The 22295-nt window shown below is 39.5% G+C and overlaps 1 protein-coding gene across 1 annotated transcript in view; it reads left to right on the top strand.

Annotated features, from left to right (window-relative positions):
- itfg1 (integrin alpha FG-GAP repeat containing 1) overlaps window positions 1-22295 on the top strand; it is a 142790-nt gene that overhangs the window by 20410 nt on the left and 100085 nt on the right. The window contains exons 7-8 of the mRNA XM_083998250.1: window positions 7191-7240; window positions 20307-20388. Of these exons, the coding sequence (XP_083854376.1) occupies window positions 7191-7240; window positions 20307-20388 (132 nt within the window). The remainder of the gene's footprint in view (window positions 1-7190; window positions 7241-20306; window positions 20389-22295) is intronic.

The raw sequence follows: 22295 nt of genomic DNA, 5'->3' as shown, positions 1-22295 counted from the left end.
CATGTGGGTGTGACTGTGTGATTTTTGAAGTGCCATTGGTAGGCAAACTACGAAAATCTGAGTGTGTGTCAGAGCAGAGGAACACAGAAAAAATAATCAAGTGATTATAGATTGCCTCTTTTGAAATTAAAGGCTGAGCATACTTTTGGTTTGTACTGATTCGTGTTTTTTTTAAACCCTATTATATTTATTCATATCCACCTTGAAAACTGGATGGCCTTAGCATCTGGTACCACTCGCTCTCTCTCTCAGTCTTTCTCTGCCATGTGTTTTTTTTTTTCGAGGCCCAGCCTTCACAGTTAGCATGTCTTTAATTATCCGGCAACATGACATACCATTTAGAGCTCTGAATCCCTGTTGCTGTTATGCAACCCCACCCACCCACACACAAACACATTTATATACCTCAATTATGTATGCATCATTCCTGGAGTATGACAGCTCTATTAGCTTATGCTTTGGATGTGTGTATGCACTCATAATGCAGAGGGCTACATCAGTGTTGTAGCTGAATCGTTTCAGGTAGAATATTTGTTGTTAATCCAAAGAAAATACATAAAAATCAGTATGACACATCATCCAGAACCATTTTAATAGGAATACAGTGGGAAATATTGTTACTACAAGGCAGGTCAAAACCAAGCATATGGCTGTGCTGGGTATGGTCAGTGTGTAAAAATGAGGACAAGGAGAAGGAGAACAACTGTTGTGGCACTGTTGTTTCTTCTTGTATTGTTTAGCATTCACATCTGAGCCATATATGCTTTCACTCTGCTGCTAAAATCCAGATTTTCTAACCATGATGACAAAATCACCAAACATATAAGTTAAAGACAAAGACTGAGCTTGCTCTAAAATTATCTTTCAGAGAAAGTTTGAAGAAACATTTTTTTCTTATTTTGTCTCTGACCAACCAGACGGAGACGTGCCTTTAGCTTGTCCCAATCTTTTGGAAAAGAAAAAAGTCATTTAAAGGGTCACCAAGTAGTGTACCCTAATAATGTACTGTTAATGCCAAATCATTTTGAAAAAGCAGTAGCCAAGGAAAGGTCCAGCACAAATTCAACTCTATCACTCACTCAGCCAGAAACTATTAAACATAGAAATCCAATTAAGTACAAACATATTAAAGGGACAACGAGGAGTTTGTATTTGGTTATAAAAAAAAGTCTCATATTAATGTGGATGAATCTACGCTACCCACACTTGTTAATGGGTCCATTTTCGATAATGTTTTGTCTCTATCATTATTTTGTTATTATTATTAATGGTGGAAATGCTGGGCGAGCCGACCAGCGCACGGAGGCTCATGGGAAATGTAGTGTGAAAACACTTCGCTTTCCAAAACTCCTTGTTGTCCCTTTAAAAGAAACTACAGTATGAACAATAATTTAATTCATAATATATCAAATCCTCAGGACCAGAGAGTCTGAGAAAAAAGGCTTTGATCGGTGCTCTCATCAGAAACCCTATCAACAAAATAGATTTCCAGAGTACAACACAGATTCTACTCAGGGACATTGGCAGGAAGGAGTCCAAATCACACCCTCAGAATAATCAATACAATTTCAAATTCAAATCTAATTCACAGTGGTGGCCAAAGGGATACAGCTGAAATTGGGCTACTATTGCTACAATGTTTTTATTCTTGTCAAAAGGCTGGTAGCAGCTTTTTGGACTAATGAAAATGTGGATGTAGCGCTAAAATTATGCAAATGAAATCATATCAAAGGAATATGTTGGGGAAAAAATGAAGCCTGTGTTTCAAGCCATGTTGGCAGTTCACAACATTACAGCTGTGTCACTGTTCATCTTTCTCTACGGAGCCATGAGGTTATAGGATTAGCTGCCTGGTTGTGTTGGTCAGCACCAATCATACAGGTTTAACAGGATTACTGGCAGCTTGATATGACTCTGGGCGTGCCATGGCGTCTGCTTCAGGTTACTGTGTGACCTCACAATCACCTCTTTAAAAAGAAAAAAGAGGTATCCATACCTTCACTTCCATCACTGTGTAACATTGTTTTGTTTCAGGTTGGGAAATGGTCGAAAACCTACACTGTTTCAATAGTACATTGTAAGTTTAAGGACTGTGTGACTGGTGGGACACCCAGTTGGCGCACCTCTTCAGTAGATTATGGCTGATCAGTAAATAAAGCTTGGCTTAGTCTTGAGAGAATCCCCCAGCTGACAGACTCATGGTTGACAAAATAGAAGACAAAAACTGATTTGGCAGAAATAGATATCATCTTTTTTTCAACTACTCTCTGTCCCATTACTTTCAAAACATGGCAGGTGGCACCTTCAATACTACTGCTTTTTTATTTATATATATATTTATATATATATATATATATATATATATATATATATATATATATATATATATATATATATATATATATTATATTTATTTTATAACTACCTTTGTTGTTCCTTATATCCTGGAACTACCCAACTGTGCTTCCTCTTATTGCTAGAACATGCATGGACAGTCATGTTATATGCATTTTTAGATGATAATATGGATGCAGATGAGATATTATACAGAGATGAAATGGACAAAATTATCACAGTCACTATGGTGATCACTTTTGAAATAAAAACAGAAATATGGACATTGCCAAGAATACACCTGACAAGGACCTCTGTGATTTTCAACCATTCAGCTGGATCAGTTTGGATGGATTTTGTACTGTAATGTTTTAGTCAAAGTGAAATATTTCTGAAGTTGCCAGAAATCTTATTTACACCTTTAATGGCTTCTCCTCCTCAGCAGTGGCAGCTCAGACACATCAGTGTCATAGCTTGAAGAGCCAACCACTCTATCAAACTGAAGAAAAAAAACATTATTCTTTGGAAACAAAAACATAAACCTGAAGTGTCAATAATTTTTCCAGGGGATTGAATTCAATTATTCAGCAGAAATAGTTGGATATTTTTGTATGTTTATGTATGAGGATTTTTCTGATGACTGAAGAGGAAGAATAAGGATAGAAATCCAACTGTGCTTTCTTAAAGCAGAAGTAAGTGATATATTTGTGTTAATATAAGTCTTAAATAGTTATATCTTCCGACAGCAATCACTTACATAGAGTGTTTGGTCTGAAACACGGGTCTGTCAGTCACTCTGCTCTGCTCTGAGCCGAGGAGAAAACATTTATCGTATCCTACAGTTTTTATCCAATGAGGAGAGAGAACGGCATGCAGGGCTGTGTGTGCAGCCAAGGGACGCCGTGAATGTGGCGACGTAGGGACAAGGACTGTTATGGTGCGTTCAAGGAAACTCGTAGACTCGTGTTTTTCCGTCCTGTGAAGTTGTATCAGTTTGATCTGGTACGAGTTCACGGGTCGGAAGTTACGAGTGGCCGTTATAGTGACTAGTTAATGACCTACCGAATGTTTCAGATAAATTATCCAAATTTTTATTTGCAGATGATACAAGCCTATTCTATTCTCACAAAGACCTCAATACCATCACAGATGTATTAAATTAAGAACTTGGTAAAATATCTATTTGGTTTAAATCCAACAAACTATCACTTAATATCAAAAAGTCTTGTTTCATCTGCTTTGGGTTAAAACCAGGGTTTCCTAGCTCTTCTCTTAAAATTGAAATTGATACAATACCTTTAACTAATGTGCATTATACCCGTTTTCTTGGCATACTGCTTGATGAATCTTTGTCCTGGAAACCTCATATTAGAGCCATAACCACCAAGATGGCCAAAAGCATTGGAATACTTTGTAAAATTTGTCTCCTGATCAACACTGAGGTTGCCATTATGTTATATTATGCAATGGTTTATCCATATATAAATTATTGTAACATCATTTGGGCCAGCACTTACCAATAAGCTCAAGCCCATATACCAGCTTCAGAAAAGAGCAGTAAGAATAATAAGCTGTGCTTATCAAAGACATTCTTCACAGCCTCTATTCCTTCAGTCGGGTATCCTCAGTGTTTATCAAGTGAATCATCTTCAGATTGGTTTATTTGTTTATGGTTCCCTAAAAAAAACTCCTTCCATCATCTTTTCATTATATATTTGCATACAACTATCAATTTCACACCTATTCCACACGTAACTCTTGTCACCTTAGAACCCAATATTGCTGTACTTCTCAATCACAGTTCTGTATACTTTATCGTGGACCAAGAATATGGAATTTATTACCTGTACATTTCTTTGATTTATCTTTACAACAATTTAGGAGAGCACTAAAGTCTATCCTGCTAACCAGCCAATACTTTCCACATGGTCTGCCTATCTAAACTGGGATTATTTTATATTTATTATCATATGTTTATCAAGCTTTTTGTATTGCATTGTACAATGTTAAATCATGTTAAACCATGTTTGTATTTATTATGTATGAACGACTTTTGTACCTCACAAATGTATGCTCATTAGCTTAGAACTGTAGTCGGAGAATGCCCTACAAGCCCCTGGAGGGTTTTTTGGCATTCCCCTTCACATTGTTTTGGATTTTATATGTTAGCCTATATCTTTTTTAACTTTGATATGTGAAAATAAATAAACAAACAAACAAACAAACAAACAAACAAACAAACAAACAAACAAACAAACAAACAAACAAACAAACAAGAGCTCCCTAATTTAAAACTAAAATTAAACCAGGGCAAAACAAATAAACTCCTTAATTACACAAAGGACATTGACTTACCCACTCTGTTTCTGTGCTGTTTGATTCCACTCTCTGAGGTTTATTTCTCCTTACAATATCTCTTTTAACTTGATGAGTCCCTAAAAGGCCTTTGGCGACCCAGTAAAAGTCCCAGGAACAGTAAAACTGTGTTAAAGTGAATGATGGTGGAAGCAGTTAGGTTTATATTGATAGCCAGCAGCGCTTTATGAGACTGTAGAATCCTTTCTGGCAAGGACCCTGAGGAACAGAGGGGGAAGTGGAGAAAGACAATGCACTCAAGGAGGATACAGCCATAAGAGTCACATCAAAATCACCTCATTGTTTAGTTTACCAAGGGGAACTGGCTTCTCTGTGTGTTCATATTCCCATTGATACCCCCCAATGCACCCCTTCTCAAGACAGAGCATCACGTAAGGCCATGTGTTACTGCAGTGCCCGAGGAGAAGGCAGCTTGAAGTTTAATGTGCTGCTTAAGGGGCACTATCCACTCTGAAATCATCAGTTTACACCCTCATCACACGGGTTAACAGTGGTGAGAAATCAAACCAGCAAAGTAAAGAGCCAGGCAGTTTCAAGATGGATTGGCATTTAGAGAAGTGGAATAGAAGTTTTGTAGCAGTGAACTTAGGTGGAAAAAGAAAGCGGAGGTGAGTCGTGAGATGAGGGGAGGAAGGGCCCCCGCAGCGAGAATCTAAAGTGTTTACAAGATGAAGATCTCTCCGTGAATGTCTTCCCTCCTTTGTCTACCCCATGCTTTCACTGACACACCGGCATCGCAGCTAATCAGCCAATCACAGCTGAATTCTGTCTAAGAGGCCTGATTGGCTGATTACTGAGGCTCATCAACACACCACCCGGTGCTGCTCCAGACACTCACAGGAACACGGGCGAACACATACAGCAAACAACCAGTATGCAAATGACTTAGTGTATCCTGTAGAGTGTGTGCACATATGCATAATCTCTGCATGAATTTGTTATCTCCCTTGCATTTGTAAAAAGTCTGTGTGGGCAACATGTCTGCAAGTCCACAAAGTTTAAAGAAGTTGAACTGTTAAACATCTTAAAAGTGGTTTTACATTATAATTGAGTCATAAATATTATTGCAGGCGCCCATGCGTGAGTATGCGTGTATGTCAGTGTGTGGTAGCAATAAAACATCAAAAATAACAGATAAAACAGAATTGATTGATGAAGGGTACTGCGCAGATTGACTGTGGAAAAACTGGGAAAAACTGTGTTAATCAGGAGGAAGCGCCACATTTGATAAAAATACAAATGCAGAGACTATGGACAGGAAGTTTAAGAAATTGTTTCTTTAAAAAACTACATTTGAGAATGATTACCAACTCAAGCTTTTTGACAAGACCTGGCACGTTGTTCCTTAAGAGCAGAGCTCTTTTCCTGGGGTCTGGGGATGTCTGCTGTGGAACCCAGAGAGAGTGTTTCACAGAATATCTGTGCGAGTATAAAGGCTGCTTTAAATTGGTACGCTCAAAGTGACACATTTCACAGTCAATGCAGTGTTTGACACTTGTAATTCAGAGAAATGTTTTCTTTTTCTATTTTATCTATTAGACTATATATATCTTTTTTCCCCCTTAAGTGAGGAGTCATGTTGCAGAATTTTAAACTTGCTACACTGCATCTATCATTACACACAACCTTCACTCTTCATATTATTATAGTGCCACTCTTCCTTCTCGCCCTCCATTATCATTTGTATTTACCCATGCAAAGCACGGCAACACATGCACTAAAGCAGTGCCCTAAGGCAGATCAATGCCAATATTTATTTCATGTCCAATTACTGGGGCAGAAGCACAGTCCAGTGAATGCACTGATGAAAGTAAACATCCTCTCATAGAAGCACATAGAAACCACATTACAAGTGCAGCCTGCAGCCTAAGCTTCAAGAGCAAGCAATATGAGTACAAGTGCAGGTTATAGGATTCCAATATAGTGAGCTACAGGCGTTACCAGGGGGTGAACCCTCCAGAAAGCAGAGTGAAATCCTGTTGCTTTCCGAGAGAGATCCCCCACTATCCTTTTACCGTCTATTCACCTGTTTTTCCTCTGCTGCTTTAAGACGCCAGTTCATCTTTATCCCAGCCATACTCTATGTTGAACAATCACTGCTTGGCAGTGCCAGAGCTAAAGAGAGAGGTCGGCTGTATCAAAGACTGTCCTGACTCCTGCTTATCACCAACCAAGCTTTGAAATACCCTGCACCCTCCACCACCACCAACACCACTAGCACCCACCACCCTAGCATCATCATTAAGAATACAGAGCTCTGATAAAGATAAGGCAACATTAGCACTCTGAGGAGTAACTAATTCTTTTAATTTAACTTGCACACTGTACAGTTTCACTTGCTGTCGTTCCCGCTAATCTACAGCGTTCCTTTATAAGAACTAAATAGTCTCCGCTCCATGTTGGATTATAATTGCAAAATGAACCGATGCTTCACCTAATGAATTGCACCCTCCCTTTTCTCTCTGTCCTACCCAACACAGATTTATTCCTGACGACTGCAGGCCCAACATTTGAGACCTGGATCAGCAAGGTAAGAAGCCTTTTGGACTCATTGCTATCTGTGCAGTAGGAATCATGATCAATGCTTGGCTAACAATTCCTGTAACAACATACAGTATCACATTTCATCTATATAAAGTTTTAGCTTATAATATCAAAGAAACATGGCTGCAACTTTTACTTTCATATTGGCTGATTTGTAGTGGATAGACTGATTTGTTGGAATCTCTTGTTTCTTTGTTTTTATTACCTACTTATACACAATAAAGCAGTGATTTATTTTTTTAGACATTGGAAAATGTGTTTATTATTATTGTAACATAACGTTTTTGGGTGTGTGTGTGTTAAACTTAAAGCTGTCAATGATGGTTGTGATTAATCAAATTCTCTCAACTAATGAGCCAACTTCCACAGCTGGACTCACAGGCATTTGGGTCGTCTTTTGAAGAATTATTTGATGCTTCCTGGTGGGCAGCAGCACTACAGCATGATATGGTATTTGTTTGTTATGGAGGTCAAGTGACTGCAGTGGCCTTTATGGAGTCTGTGTTGCTCATAGCAGAGACTAAGCAGTCTAATTACCGGTATCACTTGGTGACTTGAATTAATGAAGCACGGCTTTAATGTTAAGACGTGTTTAGATTTAAACTCTACTCCATTTGTCATGAACAAAAGCTCCCCCATTGGATAGATATGTGTGCCCTTTGTTAAGGTGGTGATCAGGTGGATCAGACAGTGATGACCCACCTACCCCTGGTTTATTTCCCCAGTGCAACAAACTGATCTGCAAAGCTTTGTTGGGTTTGGGGTGCAGGGCACTGCTGCAAGACTAGTTAATATTCTGAGAGAGCAGAGAGGGGAGACCATGGCTCTGGGTTTTTATCGAAGGGGCCTGTTTGAAATTCAGCAGGTCGAGGCACAAGCCGAACAGTAGTCTATCTTATCACAGAGAGGGGGGATAGGAGAAAGGGAGGGGAGGAGGCAAGGAAGAAGAGAGAAACAGAGGGAGATTGAAGGATTTGTCAGAGACAGACTGTGTGTAAGGGAAGGGGGAGACCAAGCGGGAGCAAAACAGAGCAAATAAACTGCCATGACCAAAGACTAGTTGGATGTGTGATGGATGGCAGGAATGTTGATCAGGTGGAGGGTGAAGGAAGTAAATTTTCATTGGGGAAACAACAAGATTATTTTCGGGCTCTACTGTACTGTAACCTTTGTGTTTTTAGTCTTTAGTTTGTTCTTTGTTGTCTGTATGTTACTCAGAGGAATTTCTTTACTCATTTGGTGGAAAGCCCAGTGCCATATCTGTAGTCATCCCAGCAGCATGACTCTGGGGATACCAATTTTGGTCTGTCAGTCAGCCAGTACACCACGTTAGCTCAGACTGAAGGATGTTGACAATTGTGTATTTGATTGTCATAAAATTTGGTGAAAATTGTAATGGCTCTCAGGTGACCCTGGTACAACCAAAAGACTGGCATTTGTGATGCAGGATGAAATATCTATTCAATGAGTTGCTTTTTATTTTGATGAACGTATTCAAGATTTGTTCAGGTCATTTGTTGGATGAATAGCCATGAATATTGGTGGTGACATTCATGACCTCCAGAGGAGGAGAACTATTAATACCTACTCTAGTATTTTCATTGTGAGCCTTTGTGCTCACATTGGCATTTATCTTATAGAGCTGCTAGTGTTCTTAGACAGTGGTTGACTCACTTTAATCAGAAAGAAAGACAACACATGTATCCGAGAATTCTTTAAAACCAGTCAGATCTCTATCTACTCTAGATGAAGACTAAAAATGTCTAAATATGTTCTATTATTAAAGAGTAATTTCCAACCTTGGCACATTCGGGGTGAGTTTCCTTTCAACCTTAAGACTTGTTTATCTGCCATTAAGCAAAGTAGAAAATGTAGAATTAGCAGGTAGATGACAGAGTGGTACTTTGCCTCAGTAAAAATAGAGTCATTAGACATCAAACATTTGTTTAGTAACACATTTAATCTTCTTAAGCTCAAAACAAGCCTGGTCAAAAATATAATTCAAACAGTATATTTGCACATTTGTCTCCCTGACTCTGTGCATAGTGATTTTTTAGTTTTGCTCTGTGTGGTTTATTTATTCTAATGAATTTATCATTCAATCTTATATTAGTTCTTCTCTTTGTATGACGGGTCAATATCTCAGTCAGTGTGTCTTGTGAGTCTGAGCACTGTTCAAACCGCTAATTGACTGATAAAGTTTCATTGTTTGCTTAAGTGGAGCTTTGAGGAGCGAGGGATTTGGGAGCAAGACAAAGTGAACACACACTCAGACTCAGAGACAGGGTGAGTCTGAGCCTTGTCAGGATAAATCTGGACTTCTGCAGTTAATCTGTATCTCTCTGTCTCACTCTTTCCTGCAGTACATGAAATAGCCGGATGCTTTCCTTTCATCTTGCCATGTTCTTTTGTACCTTTCTGTCCCTCTTTCATTGAATTGACAACTAAGTGCTGACATCCACTTAAATACATTTAGAAATGCTTCACATCCAAAGGCAACAAGACCATGAGACACGTGGCTGTGTTAGGCCACAGACATACTCACACATATTCGCAAACACACAGGACCAAGCCATTACCCAGCATCCTCAGAGCATTAGACCCCTGTTAATCCCACTGCGGTCCTCGGTTCAATGCAGCTGCATCTATCGGTCACAGGCCAGCACGCTCCTCTTTCTCCAGCACTCTGTTTTAATTACTTTTCTCTGTTTTCTCTCCCCCTAAGTCTCCTTCCTTTCCTCCCCGTTCCTCTGTTTTCCTGTGATTACACAAGAGAGTGCAGTCACAGAAGGGTGGGGGGGACAACAGACCAGAGAGATGAGTGAAGAGAGGTTTTTCATTGGCCAGCGGGTAGAGCCAAGGGGTTTTAAAGGTCAATTCTTTAATGGTTGCTGTAATAATTTAGTTCATTAATGAGTGGAAGTCTTCTAAGCCACTTCCTTACACATACTTCTTTGAACAAACTCAAACGCATACTGCAGTAGGCCACAGAGGCCAGTTTACATTGAGAAACAACAAGAATCTAATTGTGTATTTGAAGCGTGAGCAATTTGCTTCCTTGGGCACTCAACTGTAGGGCTGGGATGGTCTTCACACAAGAAAACAATGAAATAGCCACCTCCAAAATAGTTAATTTCATGCTAATTTGGCTTTGTCATAACTATTATAAATGTTCCCTCTGGGCTTTTTAAAGCATAATACACTCATAATAGAGAGGTTACTTGAGCTTACGAAGGCTATAGCTCATAGAGGGTAACGGAAGACCAAGATTTTGCATCGAAGAAGTAATGAAATTCATAAGTTTATTGTTGAAGATGATTTATTCTAGTTTATGATGATTATTTTAATAATGGGTCATCAGGATCATCCTGTAGAGCACATCTGTATGGACTGTACCATAGAAGAGTTGAGGCAACTTTTAGTTGATCCTGACTAGGATAGCCATATACTAAATATTAATACACGACATGTTTACAGTCTCATGCACATGGGCATCTTAAGTAGCTCCAACCCTTAACTCCTACTGTTCCCGGCACAAAAACAACTGTTGACCCAACATATCATGCATCACTGCACACAATTTGATATAAACACATTTTTTCCATCAGTGTTTTCCATTACTTCAGCAACATATTGGGTCACTGTGTTGTTTTTAGTCATGTTAAAAACTAGTTGCCTCAGGTTGAGTCCTTTTCCTGCACTTTCCTTGTGCTGTAAAATGGCTTACACTTCCAGAAATATATGTCGTCTTTCCGCTTTGTGAGCGTGTGTGTGTGTGTGTGTGCGATACATGTGTTTGGTGTGATGTGAACAGAGGGCAGGAATAATAACAAGACCTACAGTATAATCCTTTTATCTACACATCAATCAGCTGGTCTCAAACTCACACACTAAAAGAAACACACACGCACAAACACACATATGCACAGTTTTAATCATGACATCTTGCAATCAGGCAACCAGCACCAGTCAATCACACTGGCTAAGATCTCATCCTTAACACATACAGTTAAGACCGTGTGTGTGTGTGTGTGTGTGTGTGTGTGTGTGTGTGTGTGTGTGTGTGTGTGTGTGTGTGTGTGTGTGTGTGTGTGTGTGTGTGTGTGTGTGTGTGTGTGTGTGTGTGTGTGTGTGTGTGTGTGTGTGTGACTGCATCAGAGAAAGCTGGAAGGCTTTTCACACAGTATGTCTCTATACATTTAATTAAATTGATTTTTTTCGGAGTCACGTGGGTGCAGCATCCAAGATGGCCGCGCGTTAGGGGAGCTCCCGTCCTGCACATGCTAATACTTTGAGCTGATAGTGTAAAACGCACATTTTCAGGTAATTAAACACTCACTCCACGTTCTTTAATTGACGGAAACGAAATACTGTCGGTAAAGAAAAGGCTTCGAAGATATGACGACATCGAAATACTTCGAGAATTCTTCTCGCATGCCCACCCGGCAAACACCGATGTATGAGGACGACCACGCTGCCGCTGCTGACCCCCCCATGACCGGGAGTTTTGGAAAGCTGCTTACGCAAATTTCAAAGATGAATGACACACTGCTGACCGTCGCAACCGACGTTTCGGCAATTAAACAAACAACGACGGAGCTGAATAACACGGTAACGGCCATGCAGGAGAGGCTGGGCGAGGCCGAGGTGCGTATTGCACACCTGGAGGAAACCTCGGAGCTGCTGCTGAACGACAAGGGGAGCAATGATAAAAAGATGGAGGACCTGTGGAATAGAGTGCAAGTCCTGGAAAACCATAGCAGGCGAAATAACGTGAGGTTGGTGGGACTTAAGGAGACCTTCGGCACGAATGGGACGCTGCCTGAATGTGTTCAAAAGATTCTCGCGGAGGGGCTCGGGATTGAAACTGACGGAGAGATGGAGATCGAGAGGGCGCACAGGCAACTGGCACCGATGCCAAATGCAGATCAGCCCCCGAGGCCAGTGTTGATCCGCTTTTTGAGGCAATCTGCGAGGGACAAGGTGATCAATGTAGCCAAGGAAAAGCGAGGATTTGTTTGGGAAAACTGTCGCCTTTCTGTATTCCCAGATATGTCCAGGGAGCTGGCGCAGAAGAGGAAAGCGTTTACACCGGTGAAGCGCAAACTATATGAGCTCAACATCAGATACACGCTGGCTTTCCCCGCAACGCTGTACTTCAAATGGAGGGGAAAAAACGTGAAGTGCAACACTGTCGAAGCTGCGGAGAAGATCATTAATGAGTAATGATGGAGGAGACGTGGATTGAGATGGACGGAGTGAGGTGAGCTACGGTTTACACCCAATGTTGGATGATGCGTTTTGTACTGAACTGAATGGACTCATTACTATACACATGTGCAGGTCAGAGAGGGCCTTCTCTTGACACGGGACGGTTACCATGGGAGCGGCGTTAATCCCACGGACCTTATGCGTGTTACTCTTTTTTTTCTCTCTTCCTTTTTTCAACAGCGAGGAGCGGTCAGCACTCGGACACTGGTTGCGTTATAGCAGCCGGACACTTTTTGTTTCATGTTTATGTGCAAGTTCAGTTTGCATTGTTACATGGTTGTTTAGTCATATGTGTTCAAAAACAGGCAGGTACAGAGCAATAAATGACCATATGGAATCAAAAATGATAACATTCTCCACTACAAATGGTTGTGGTTAGACATTTATGGTATAGAGTAATTATCCATCCTCCTTCTCCTTTTTGTTTTGTTTTTTATTTTTATTTTCTATTGATATTATCATCATTATTATTTTTCTTTCATCTAGTAAGGAAACAATGTCATGACAAGCAGACCAGTTAAGTTTATTTCTTGGAACATAAATGGTTGCAGTAGTCCTATTAAAAGGAGGAAGATACTATCATTTTTGAAAAATAATCAAGCAGATATTGTTCTAATACAGGAAACCCACATGCAGGGTTTAGAAGCAGAGAAATTTAAAGTGGGATGGGTGGGTTATATTTTCCATAGCTCATTTTCAAGCAAACGTAATGGGGTCTTGATTTTGGTTCACAAAAACATAAGTTTCATCTTGCGAAAACAAACTAAGGATGCAGAGGGAAGGATTATCTGTGTTGAAGCAATGGTAGAGGGAGTGCCCCTTGTATTATGCAACATATATGCACCTAATAAGGGAGATCCCAATTTTTTCCACAATGTGAATAAAATACTAGGAGATACTGAAGGTGAAATTGTTCTAGCTGGGGATTTTAATGAAGTTATGGATCCAGTACTGGATAGGAGTTTATTCAGACCTCCTCTCATGACCAAGGAGAGAGAGGCCTTACATATGTTAAAAAGAGACGTGGGACTAATAGATATATGGAGGTTGACAAACCCAAATGCAAATGATTTTACTTTCTTTTCCCACTGCCATAAAACTTATTCCAGAATAGATTTTTTTCTAATAAGTACTTCCCTGGCAGACAATGTGGCTGGCTGTGACATAAAGACAATCACTCTTACAGATCATGCTCCTGTTGAGCTGCTTATCAAGGCCAGTCTAAAGACTGAAAGGAGAGGTAGATGGAGACTAAATACTGGTTTAATGTTGGACTCAACTTTTAGAAAGACAATAGAAGAGGACTTAAAAACCTTTTTTGAAATCAACATTGGTAGTACTGAAGAAATAACTACTGTGTGGGAAGCCTCAAAGGCTTATGTAAGGGGAAAATTCATAGCACAAGCCGCTAAAAAGAAAAAAGAGAATCTCACCAAAACTAAGGATTTAGAAAAGAAGATAAAAGATAAGGAATTAGATCTGTCGAAACACTTTTCTAATGGGAAATTTCAAGAACTCTGTAAGCTTAAATACTCTTTACATGAGATCTATAATAAAAAAGCAGAGTATGCACTTTATAGATTGAAAACAAGCTTTTATGAAGGTGGAGAAAAAATGGGGAAATTATTAGCAAGACAGTTAAAGGAAAAATTCTGTGCTAATACTATACCAGTTATAAAGCAGGGGGATGTACAATTTTTTGCTGCTACAGATATAAATAGAATATTTCAACAATATTATGAGAAGTTGTACACATCCTCCATATCTCCAAATGCTTCACAAGAAGACATAGAACAGTTTCTCCTTAATATAGACATACCCAAGCTCCCACCTCAGGAGGCAGCCGGATTGGAATTACCCATAACTGAGGGCGAAATAAGAGCAGCAATTTCCTCAATGAAAAATGGGAAGTCGCCGGGTTATGACGGACTCCCAGTAGAATATTATAAAGCTTTTGTAGATACTGTTGTGCCAGTATTACAGAGGGTATATCAGGAGATGTTTGATAAGGGTCGTGTAGCTCCAACTTTTAATGAAGCGGTAATTTCATTAATCCCTAAAGCAGGCAGAGATGCAGCAGATCCCTCCAATTTTAGACCTATAAGTCTGCTCAACCTTGACTGTAAGATTCTTACAAAAATTTTAGCAACACGTTTGCAACTGGTTTTACCGAGTATCATCCACCCAAACCAGGTTGGTTTCATGAAAAATAGAACTTCTACTGATAATGTCAGACTCCTGCTACACTTGATGTGGCTGAGTCAATCTCAAAACACTCCGATAACTGCTATTTCTTTGGACGCAGAGAAGGCTTTTGATAGGGTGGAGTGGCAGTTTCTGTTCTCCACCCTATCTCATTTTGGCTTCAACACTAACTTTATTAAATGGATAAAGATGCTGTATAAAGAACCTAAAGCAGCAGTGATGACAAATGGAATAACCTCCCCCTTCTTTAATCTAACCCGTGGTACTCGACAGGGATGTTCATTGAGCCCACTATTGTTTATCATCTTTTTAGAGGTTCTGGCGGTGTCTGTTAGAGCACACCCTGGAATAAGAGGAGTAAGGGGAGGAGACAATGAACATAAATTGTTATTATACGCTGATGATATTTTAGCAGTTGTATCTGAGCCTTTAACTTCCCTACCACATTTGATGAACACCATAAAAGCCTTTTCAAGATTTTCGGGATACTCCATCAACTGGAGCAAATCTGAGGCAATGCCTCTCTCCAAGACATGCACTTCATCTATGGTAGAGAAGTTTAATTTTAGGTGGGTACGACAGGGAATGAAGTATCTTGGCATCAAACTTTCTGAGGATATAGACAAAATAGTGGCACTTAACTTAAACCCCTTACTTCAAAAGATAAAAACAAACCTTGATAAGTGGGGAAAACTAAAACTGACATTGTGGGGAAAAATTAATGTTATAAAAATGATTACTGCCCCACAGTTTAGTTATGTGGCAATGATGTTACCATTAAACATACCATCCACCACTTTCAGACAACTGGATGATGTAATAAAACATTTTCTGTGGGGAGGGAAAAGATCGCGACTTAAACTGAGAAAGTTATGTACACATAAAGAGAAGGGGGGGCTGGGCCTCCCAGATCTCAGATTGTATCATTTAGCTTTTGAGATGGCCAAAATAGCAAGGTATTGGCCAGCCGCAGAGGATAAAGCAGCCTGGATGGAGGTAGAAAAGGAGATATGCTTGCCTTTCCAACCAATAGAGGTGTTATCACAGAAAAGGTCTAACATTACAAACCCAGTACTTCTACATTCAAAGGATGTTTGGAGCAAGGTACATAAAATGTTTAGACTTAAACACACTCTTCAAAGGTATTCATCATTGTGGCATAATCCTGATGTCTGTATTGGGAAGAAACCTGTGTTTTGGAAACAATGGCACTCTAAAGGTTTAAGTACCATTAATGATTTGTTTGTAGATGGGGTGTTTTCGTCATATGACAAACTGTTGCAGAAATTTAAGTTGACGGGAAAAGATAACTTTTGGAAATTCTTGCAAATAAGAAGTTGTATCTCATCAAAACCATACAATATTACTGATAATGTGGTGATAGATTATATGAAACTCCCACTTGGAAAACGAAAAGCCTCACAATTTTACAAAATTGCTAACTCTTCTCTTGGTAACGACTCTAACCAGTTAAGGTTGACTTGGCAGAGAGATCTGGGTGTAGAGTTTAGAGATGATAGATGGGAAAGAATTGTGGCTGAATGTGGTAAATATGTGAGAGAGGCAAGGGGTAAACTCACACAATATAATGTACTACAGAGATACTACTACACACCATCTAGACTGTATAGGATGAAGATACTGGATAATGATTTGTGCTGGAAATGTAAACAGGTAACTGGAACCCTTATACACTGTATGTGGGAATGTGTGTTAATCAGACCCTTTTGGACTCAGATTCTAAATATACTGAGCAACTGGCTCGGAGCAGAAATCTCCTTGAGCCCAGAGCTTTGTTTATTGGGAGATAAATCTCAGTTACCCAGTATTAGTAAATGTGACTTTTCTGTAATTTCAGTAGGCACAGCAACAGCTTGCCGAGTCATTTTAAGGCATTGGAAGGCACCAGATATTCCGCAGTTGAAAGAATGGGTCAGTACAATGACTGCAACTGCATCATATGAATGTATGCTCAGCAGATTAAGTGATGATAGGGGGGAGGGGGTGACCCCTTGGGACAGGTTCTGGAATTACATAAAGATAAATGATGACCCCCACTAGGATTTAATATTTTGCTTTTCTTGTTTTGTTTTGTCGTACTTCCCTAGGGGTATTTGACAATACACCAGAAACAAGTCTTTATGATTTATGATGTACGGGTGTGTATAGATATGTTACATGTCTAGTTGATATTGTTGTGTACCCTTTGAGAGACAAAATATGTCTGTCACGGTTATAATTTTATAATTTAATAACAACTACTTGTTTTGTATGGAGAAATACTCTGTTTGCCATGTACCGAGCCTTAAAAAGTTCAATAAAAACTTGAATTCCAAAAAAAAAAAAATTGATTTTTTTCTGTAAATTATATTAAATATATTTACAAAGTTACTCAAAACTATCATTTTTATACTATCAGTATTTCACTCAAAACATGGGTTCACATTAGGCGACCATGTGTGGGAGTGTTCCACTCATTTCCTTAAAGGTTTCTTTGTACGTTCAATAGACAGTGGACACTAAACCAATGATTCTTCACAAATTGAAACAAATATGGTTAGGCAATAAACAGATGTATCCACTACTATCTTCGGCTGATTGATTTCTTGGCCCTTGAAAGTAACCAAGAAAAGTTCCTTTACATTTGTGTCTCATTGGCATTCAAAGCATCAGTCATGCTGCAAATAATTAACCTCTAAAAGCACTTGATTTGTGTGCTTTGAATAATTGAATCAAATTGCAGTATTGGACGAAATGTACTGATAGCCTGTATCTGCACAGAATAAAACATCTCACCAGCAGCACAGAGACATCATGTTACTAAGACTTCAGTTTGAAGCCTCAGTGGCTTACTGCAGTTTTGTAAAGGCAGTATTTTACTTTTCAAAACAAATGAATGGACATTTAAAACTATTACATTTTTCGGCATATCTAGTGGCTAATCATTTTCCTGGCACCATTTTACTGCAGATAATTACTGCAGTGACTACATTTGTATTTTTAGGGTTTCCTTCCAACTCAGCAGCACTCTGTGATTAGCCGAGGCTGAAGTCAAAACAAATGAGCCCTTGTGACATTCAGAAATAATGATTCCATTCATTTAAAGTATCTGCAGCCCATAGTGTTGTTTTACTCTCGCTATGCAAAAACTTTAAAGAAAAAACTTTGATCTTTCTAAACTTCCCATGCATTTTTTTATTGCACTTCTGAAAACGACACATTATAAAGAGTTTATTCTAACATTTTCTTTGTCTGTGCACTTATGACTTATCTCCTATGTATTAAAATGCTTTTCTTATCACAGAAAACTAAAACACTTGTTCTGCAAAAAGACTTTTTCCCCCAGGAAACCCATGTTGCTTCAGGTTATAAGAACATTTACTAATGTTCAGGATGGGATGTCCTAGATTCAGTATGGGCTTCATCTACTTTGCTCCATTTAGCTTCCCCCTTAACCCTGACCAGTTTCCCTGTCCCTGCAGCTGAATAAAACCCCTACAGCACAATGCTGCCACCACCATGCCTCACTGTTGGGATGATACTGGGCAGGTGCTGAGTGGTGCCGGGTTTCCTCCAGACTTGATGCTCAGAATTGAGGCCAAACTGTTCAATCTTGGTTTCATCAGAACAGAGAATCTTATTTCTCACAGTCCTTCAGGGGCTTTTTTTTAGAAACCCTCACTGCGGAGAGGCCACTCTGCCAAAAGGTCCAGATCACTGGAGTGCTGCAATGATGTTTGTTCTTCTGGTACATACATACTGTATGTACATTTCATCAAGCGTAGTGTTGTACACTGATAATATCTACAGTATGTTGCTGTGTCTGATTTAATCATGGTATCTCTCTCCCTGTCTCTTTACTACTCATAATGATGGCATCAGTAGGCAACAGTTTCACGCTGGACAGACTCACATCTGTTTCTACACACACTCAAAGGAACACACACACACACACACACACACACACACACACACACACACATACATACTGTACACAGTATAATCCTCTCCCTCCATTTCCCCACTAATATGCTTTTCTCTTCCTCCCCTCTGTAAAGGGCACCACAGACTGGTGGCATTCAGTGTCACATACATTGTTTTCTATGGAAGCCCACACCAACAGGCACATGAACCTGTGAAGACACATAATGTTGAGACATTTCCCTCTGGAAAAGCAGACAAATGAAAAAATACAAACACACGTACAGCAGTGTGTGCCACAACCAACATCAACAACGCCGCTGTATCAAATGCAGCCTGGTTGTGTGGACATAAAAGGCAACAGACAACTACAGAAGAAAACCAATTATAGTCAAAACAATTAATTTATTAATAAGTTGATTGACAGAAACTGAAGAAACTCAAATTAACTGAAATAAAATTCTGGGTCTTTTTATTTTTTGAGAAAAATGTCAAACGTTAGATGTTTCCATCTTCTCAGATGTGAGTGTTTTTTCTGCTCTTCCTCATTGAATGAATACCGTGAATTTAAAATCTGCAGATTTTGAACAAAGCAAAAAACAGGTTTGAAAACATCCTTGTGATCTACTGAATTGCAGTGGCCATTTCTCACAGTTTTATTGACGGAACAATAAACTAATTAACTTTGTTAAGTTAGTGCTACCATGCTTATTGATTACAAAATGTACTACACAGTTATTTTATCGATTAACTGAGTAAATGCTTTAACATAGGCAAAAAAAATATTACTAGGGGTAAGAATTAGAATTTTTAATGTTAGTTCTACATACAATAATCAGTTACCAGTGTCATTTGTATAGAGCCGATTCACAATTGTCTCAGGGCACTTTTCATCTGCTCAAGACCCAACATTTCCACATGAACAGTGTGTGAGAGATTATTGTTAACATCATCATAGTTTTAAGTTTTTAAAAAAAAAGCTGTGAGCAGACCTTACAACTTCTATAGTACTCAGATTACGTCTGTGTTAAAAACTAACAACAGTTTGTGCAATATGTTCATTAAAAACACTGATTCACACTGTACTGTAATCTTCACATTTTCTAATCGTGTTTAAGCAGATAATAACGTTTCTTTCAGTACTTTTTGAACATGGTGGTATACGTGGTATGCAATCACTATATCTTACAATTTAGAATAAATCACTTAACATGTCCACACTGGCCACTGTTGTGAATGCTGGGCCTATCCAGAGCCTTGCACCTGTGGTTTCCCAGCATCTGATATAATAGATGCATATGCAGCTCCTGACAGTGACGTTTCTGCCCATGTGTGCGTTTCTCATGTTAATGCATGTGCCGCATACAGAAAGATGCACAACAGCCACCCTTTGTAACTTTGTCCCCATCATCCATTGAAGGCCCCATGATCTTTAGTCCTGCAGAGTAAAAGCACAGTTAGTTTTTACATCTCCACTCTTAATCTTTCTCACACTTACTATAATCCACAAGATCTGTGACATTATATGTACTCCACTGTTACTGAACTAAAGCTTACTTATTCATTACTCCTGAAGAAAACAGCAGTCAAGTACTTATAATATGTATGAGCATATATGAAACTGCATAATTCCTCTCTCCTATTTTTCCTCTCAGAACGGAAACTTCACCAAAGCTGAAGTCCTGCCAGCTGATCCACCAGCCAAAACCGTTGGACAGTCCTCCTTTGTTGATTTCGGTGAGAATGACAAAAATCTATTATTTGCTATTGTTTGTGACACACCCAGTGTCCTTGTAAATGGTTGTGACAGACTAACAGAGAGGTCCACGTTAAACCTAGCACTGGAGATTTGGTTTGTAATCAGAGTTGGAATACAGAATGGAAACAATGAAGATTTTACCGGGCCAGATTACACTCTGAAGTGTCCTTTCCCTGATATACAGTACTATATCTGTGTGTTTGCATGTGGGTGGCAGATCCATCTCTGTCCTTCAAGCTCACTCTGCATTTGAGGCTGTGCAGCTTCAAAAGCTTCCAAATACGACTGTCTGGTCTTTTTGGCTTTAGACTTTTCACTACAGCTCTCTCCTCTCAACTTTCTGTCCTCACACTAACACCAGCCATGCTCACCCCCGTACCCGACAGGCTAATCTTACACATGCACACACAGTTGTAGACGCACACTGTGATACACACACCCAATCCCACATACAGCCAGATTTTTGTGAACATCTTATCCCCTTAAACAATCTTGGCCTGCGGTATTCATTGTTCAGCTCAGCTTTACATTTATCCTCAGCAAATCTCTGCTAGCTCTCTAATCTCCTGGCTGCAGCCTGGGTGCCACAAAGTGGCCCCTCGTCCCTCTCATCAGAGCAACCACCTCAGCCAGGGGACGGAGAGAGTTATGGTGGCTATACTTGTTTTTAGAGGTAAATACTCCTTAGATAAACAATCTGATGGTATACAGCAAATACTCCTCTCTCCCTCAGATTCTGCTTTCAAGGTGGGCAATGTGTTGTTGTACATCCAGGTCCTACAATGTAGCTGGTAGGGGGCCAAAAGAAGAAGATTGACTGCACTGAGCCGCTACCATTGTAAAAGCTATTAACTCTGAAAAGTCGTTCTATAAATGTTAATCGGTGGCATGCTAAAATATGGTTTCACAGTAGTGCAAGTAGAGATGAGTCGTGGTGTCAGCAAACTGAACCAATATATTAGAGAACTGGTACCATAATATCTAAGTTCAGGGCTTAAAGTTTTCAACGACTGTGTCGCTTCTGGTATGGGCCTGAATCAAAAATAGATAATATGTGTATGGAAAATATTCTTCCTTGTTTTTTGACTGTATAACTAATAACCAGCTGAAGGCCCATCCACCCTTAATATGTGGCTGTACTGTAGAAGTTTGTTGACGTTGGGGCTACTTGCAGGGCTAGATAGCAAACTCCTGTCCATGACGAGCTAACTGCTAGCACTCAGCTCTGAGCAACCGTTTCCAAGAGATGCATTTGTTTTTAACTCTGATCTCTATGTGAAGCTGTTATAGTCAGTAATCAGAGGAAGAGTGGAGTGGGCAGCACAGCCAATAACCTCTCCTGATTTGGATTCTCCAGCTTTGTGTTCCCTATTAAGTTAAATGCTGTCAAGACAGTTGAACTCTATGCAAAACATTTGGGCATATTTACCTCACCTCTGCCAGCAAATCCACTGACTGAAATTATTCTACTGAAATAGGTTGGCTAGTTTTGCTCAAACAAATTCACTGTTTAAGATGCTGGTGTGATTAGGACTTTAGGCTGAATTCTGCAAGGGCACCTTTCATTGTATAAGAATTGAGCTTTTTAGAGATTGTGATGCTCTTTATGAACAAATGAATAAATGAATATTGTTTATTAGAGTTTACTGAATCTTATCTGGGGTTTGTCAATATGGGCTTAGACGGCTCTTTATCATGAACTTGATGACAACATAACAAATCATCACACCCACTCTACATTTTACACATGATGCAATAATGTAGTGGTGATTTCCAATGGCATATCTCAGAGATCTTAGATGTGCAATGCATGATACATTTTAATTAACGTCAGGTCTGGTGTGGCTCTCATGGCCATGAACACACACGCACAGGCACACACAAT

The sequence above is a fragment of the Trachurus trachurus genome (genome assembly GCF_905171665.1).
Source record: "Trachurus trachurus genome assembly, chromosome: 3".
Classification (NCBI taxonomy): Eukaryota; Metazoa; Chordata; class Actinopteri; order Carangiformes; family Carangidae; genus Trachurus; species Trachurus trachurus.
Note: the sequence above shows the minus strand (reverse complement) of the source record. Positions and strands in the feature narration are given on the sequence as shown.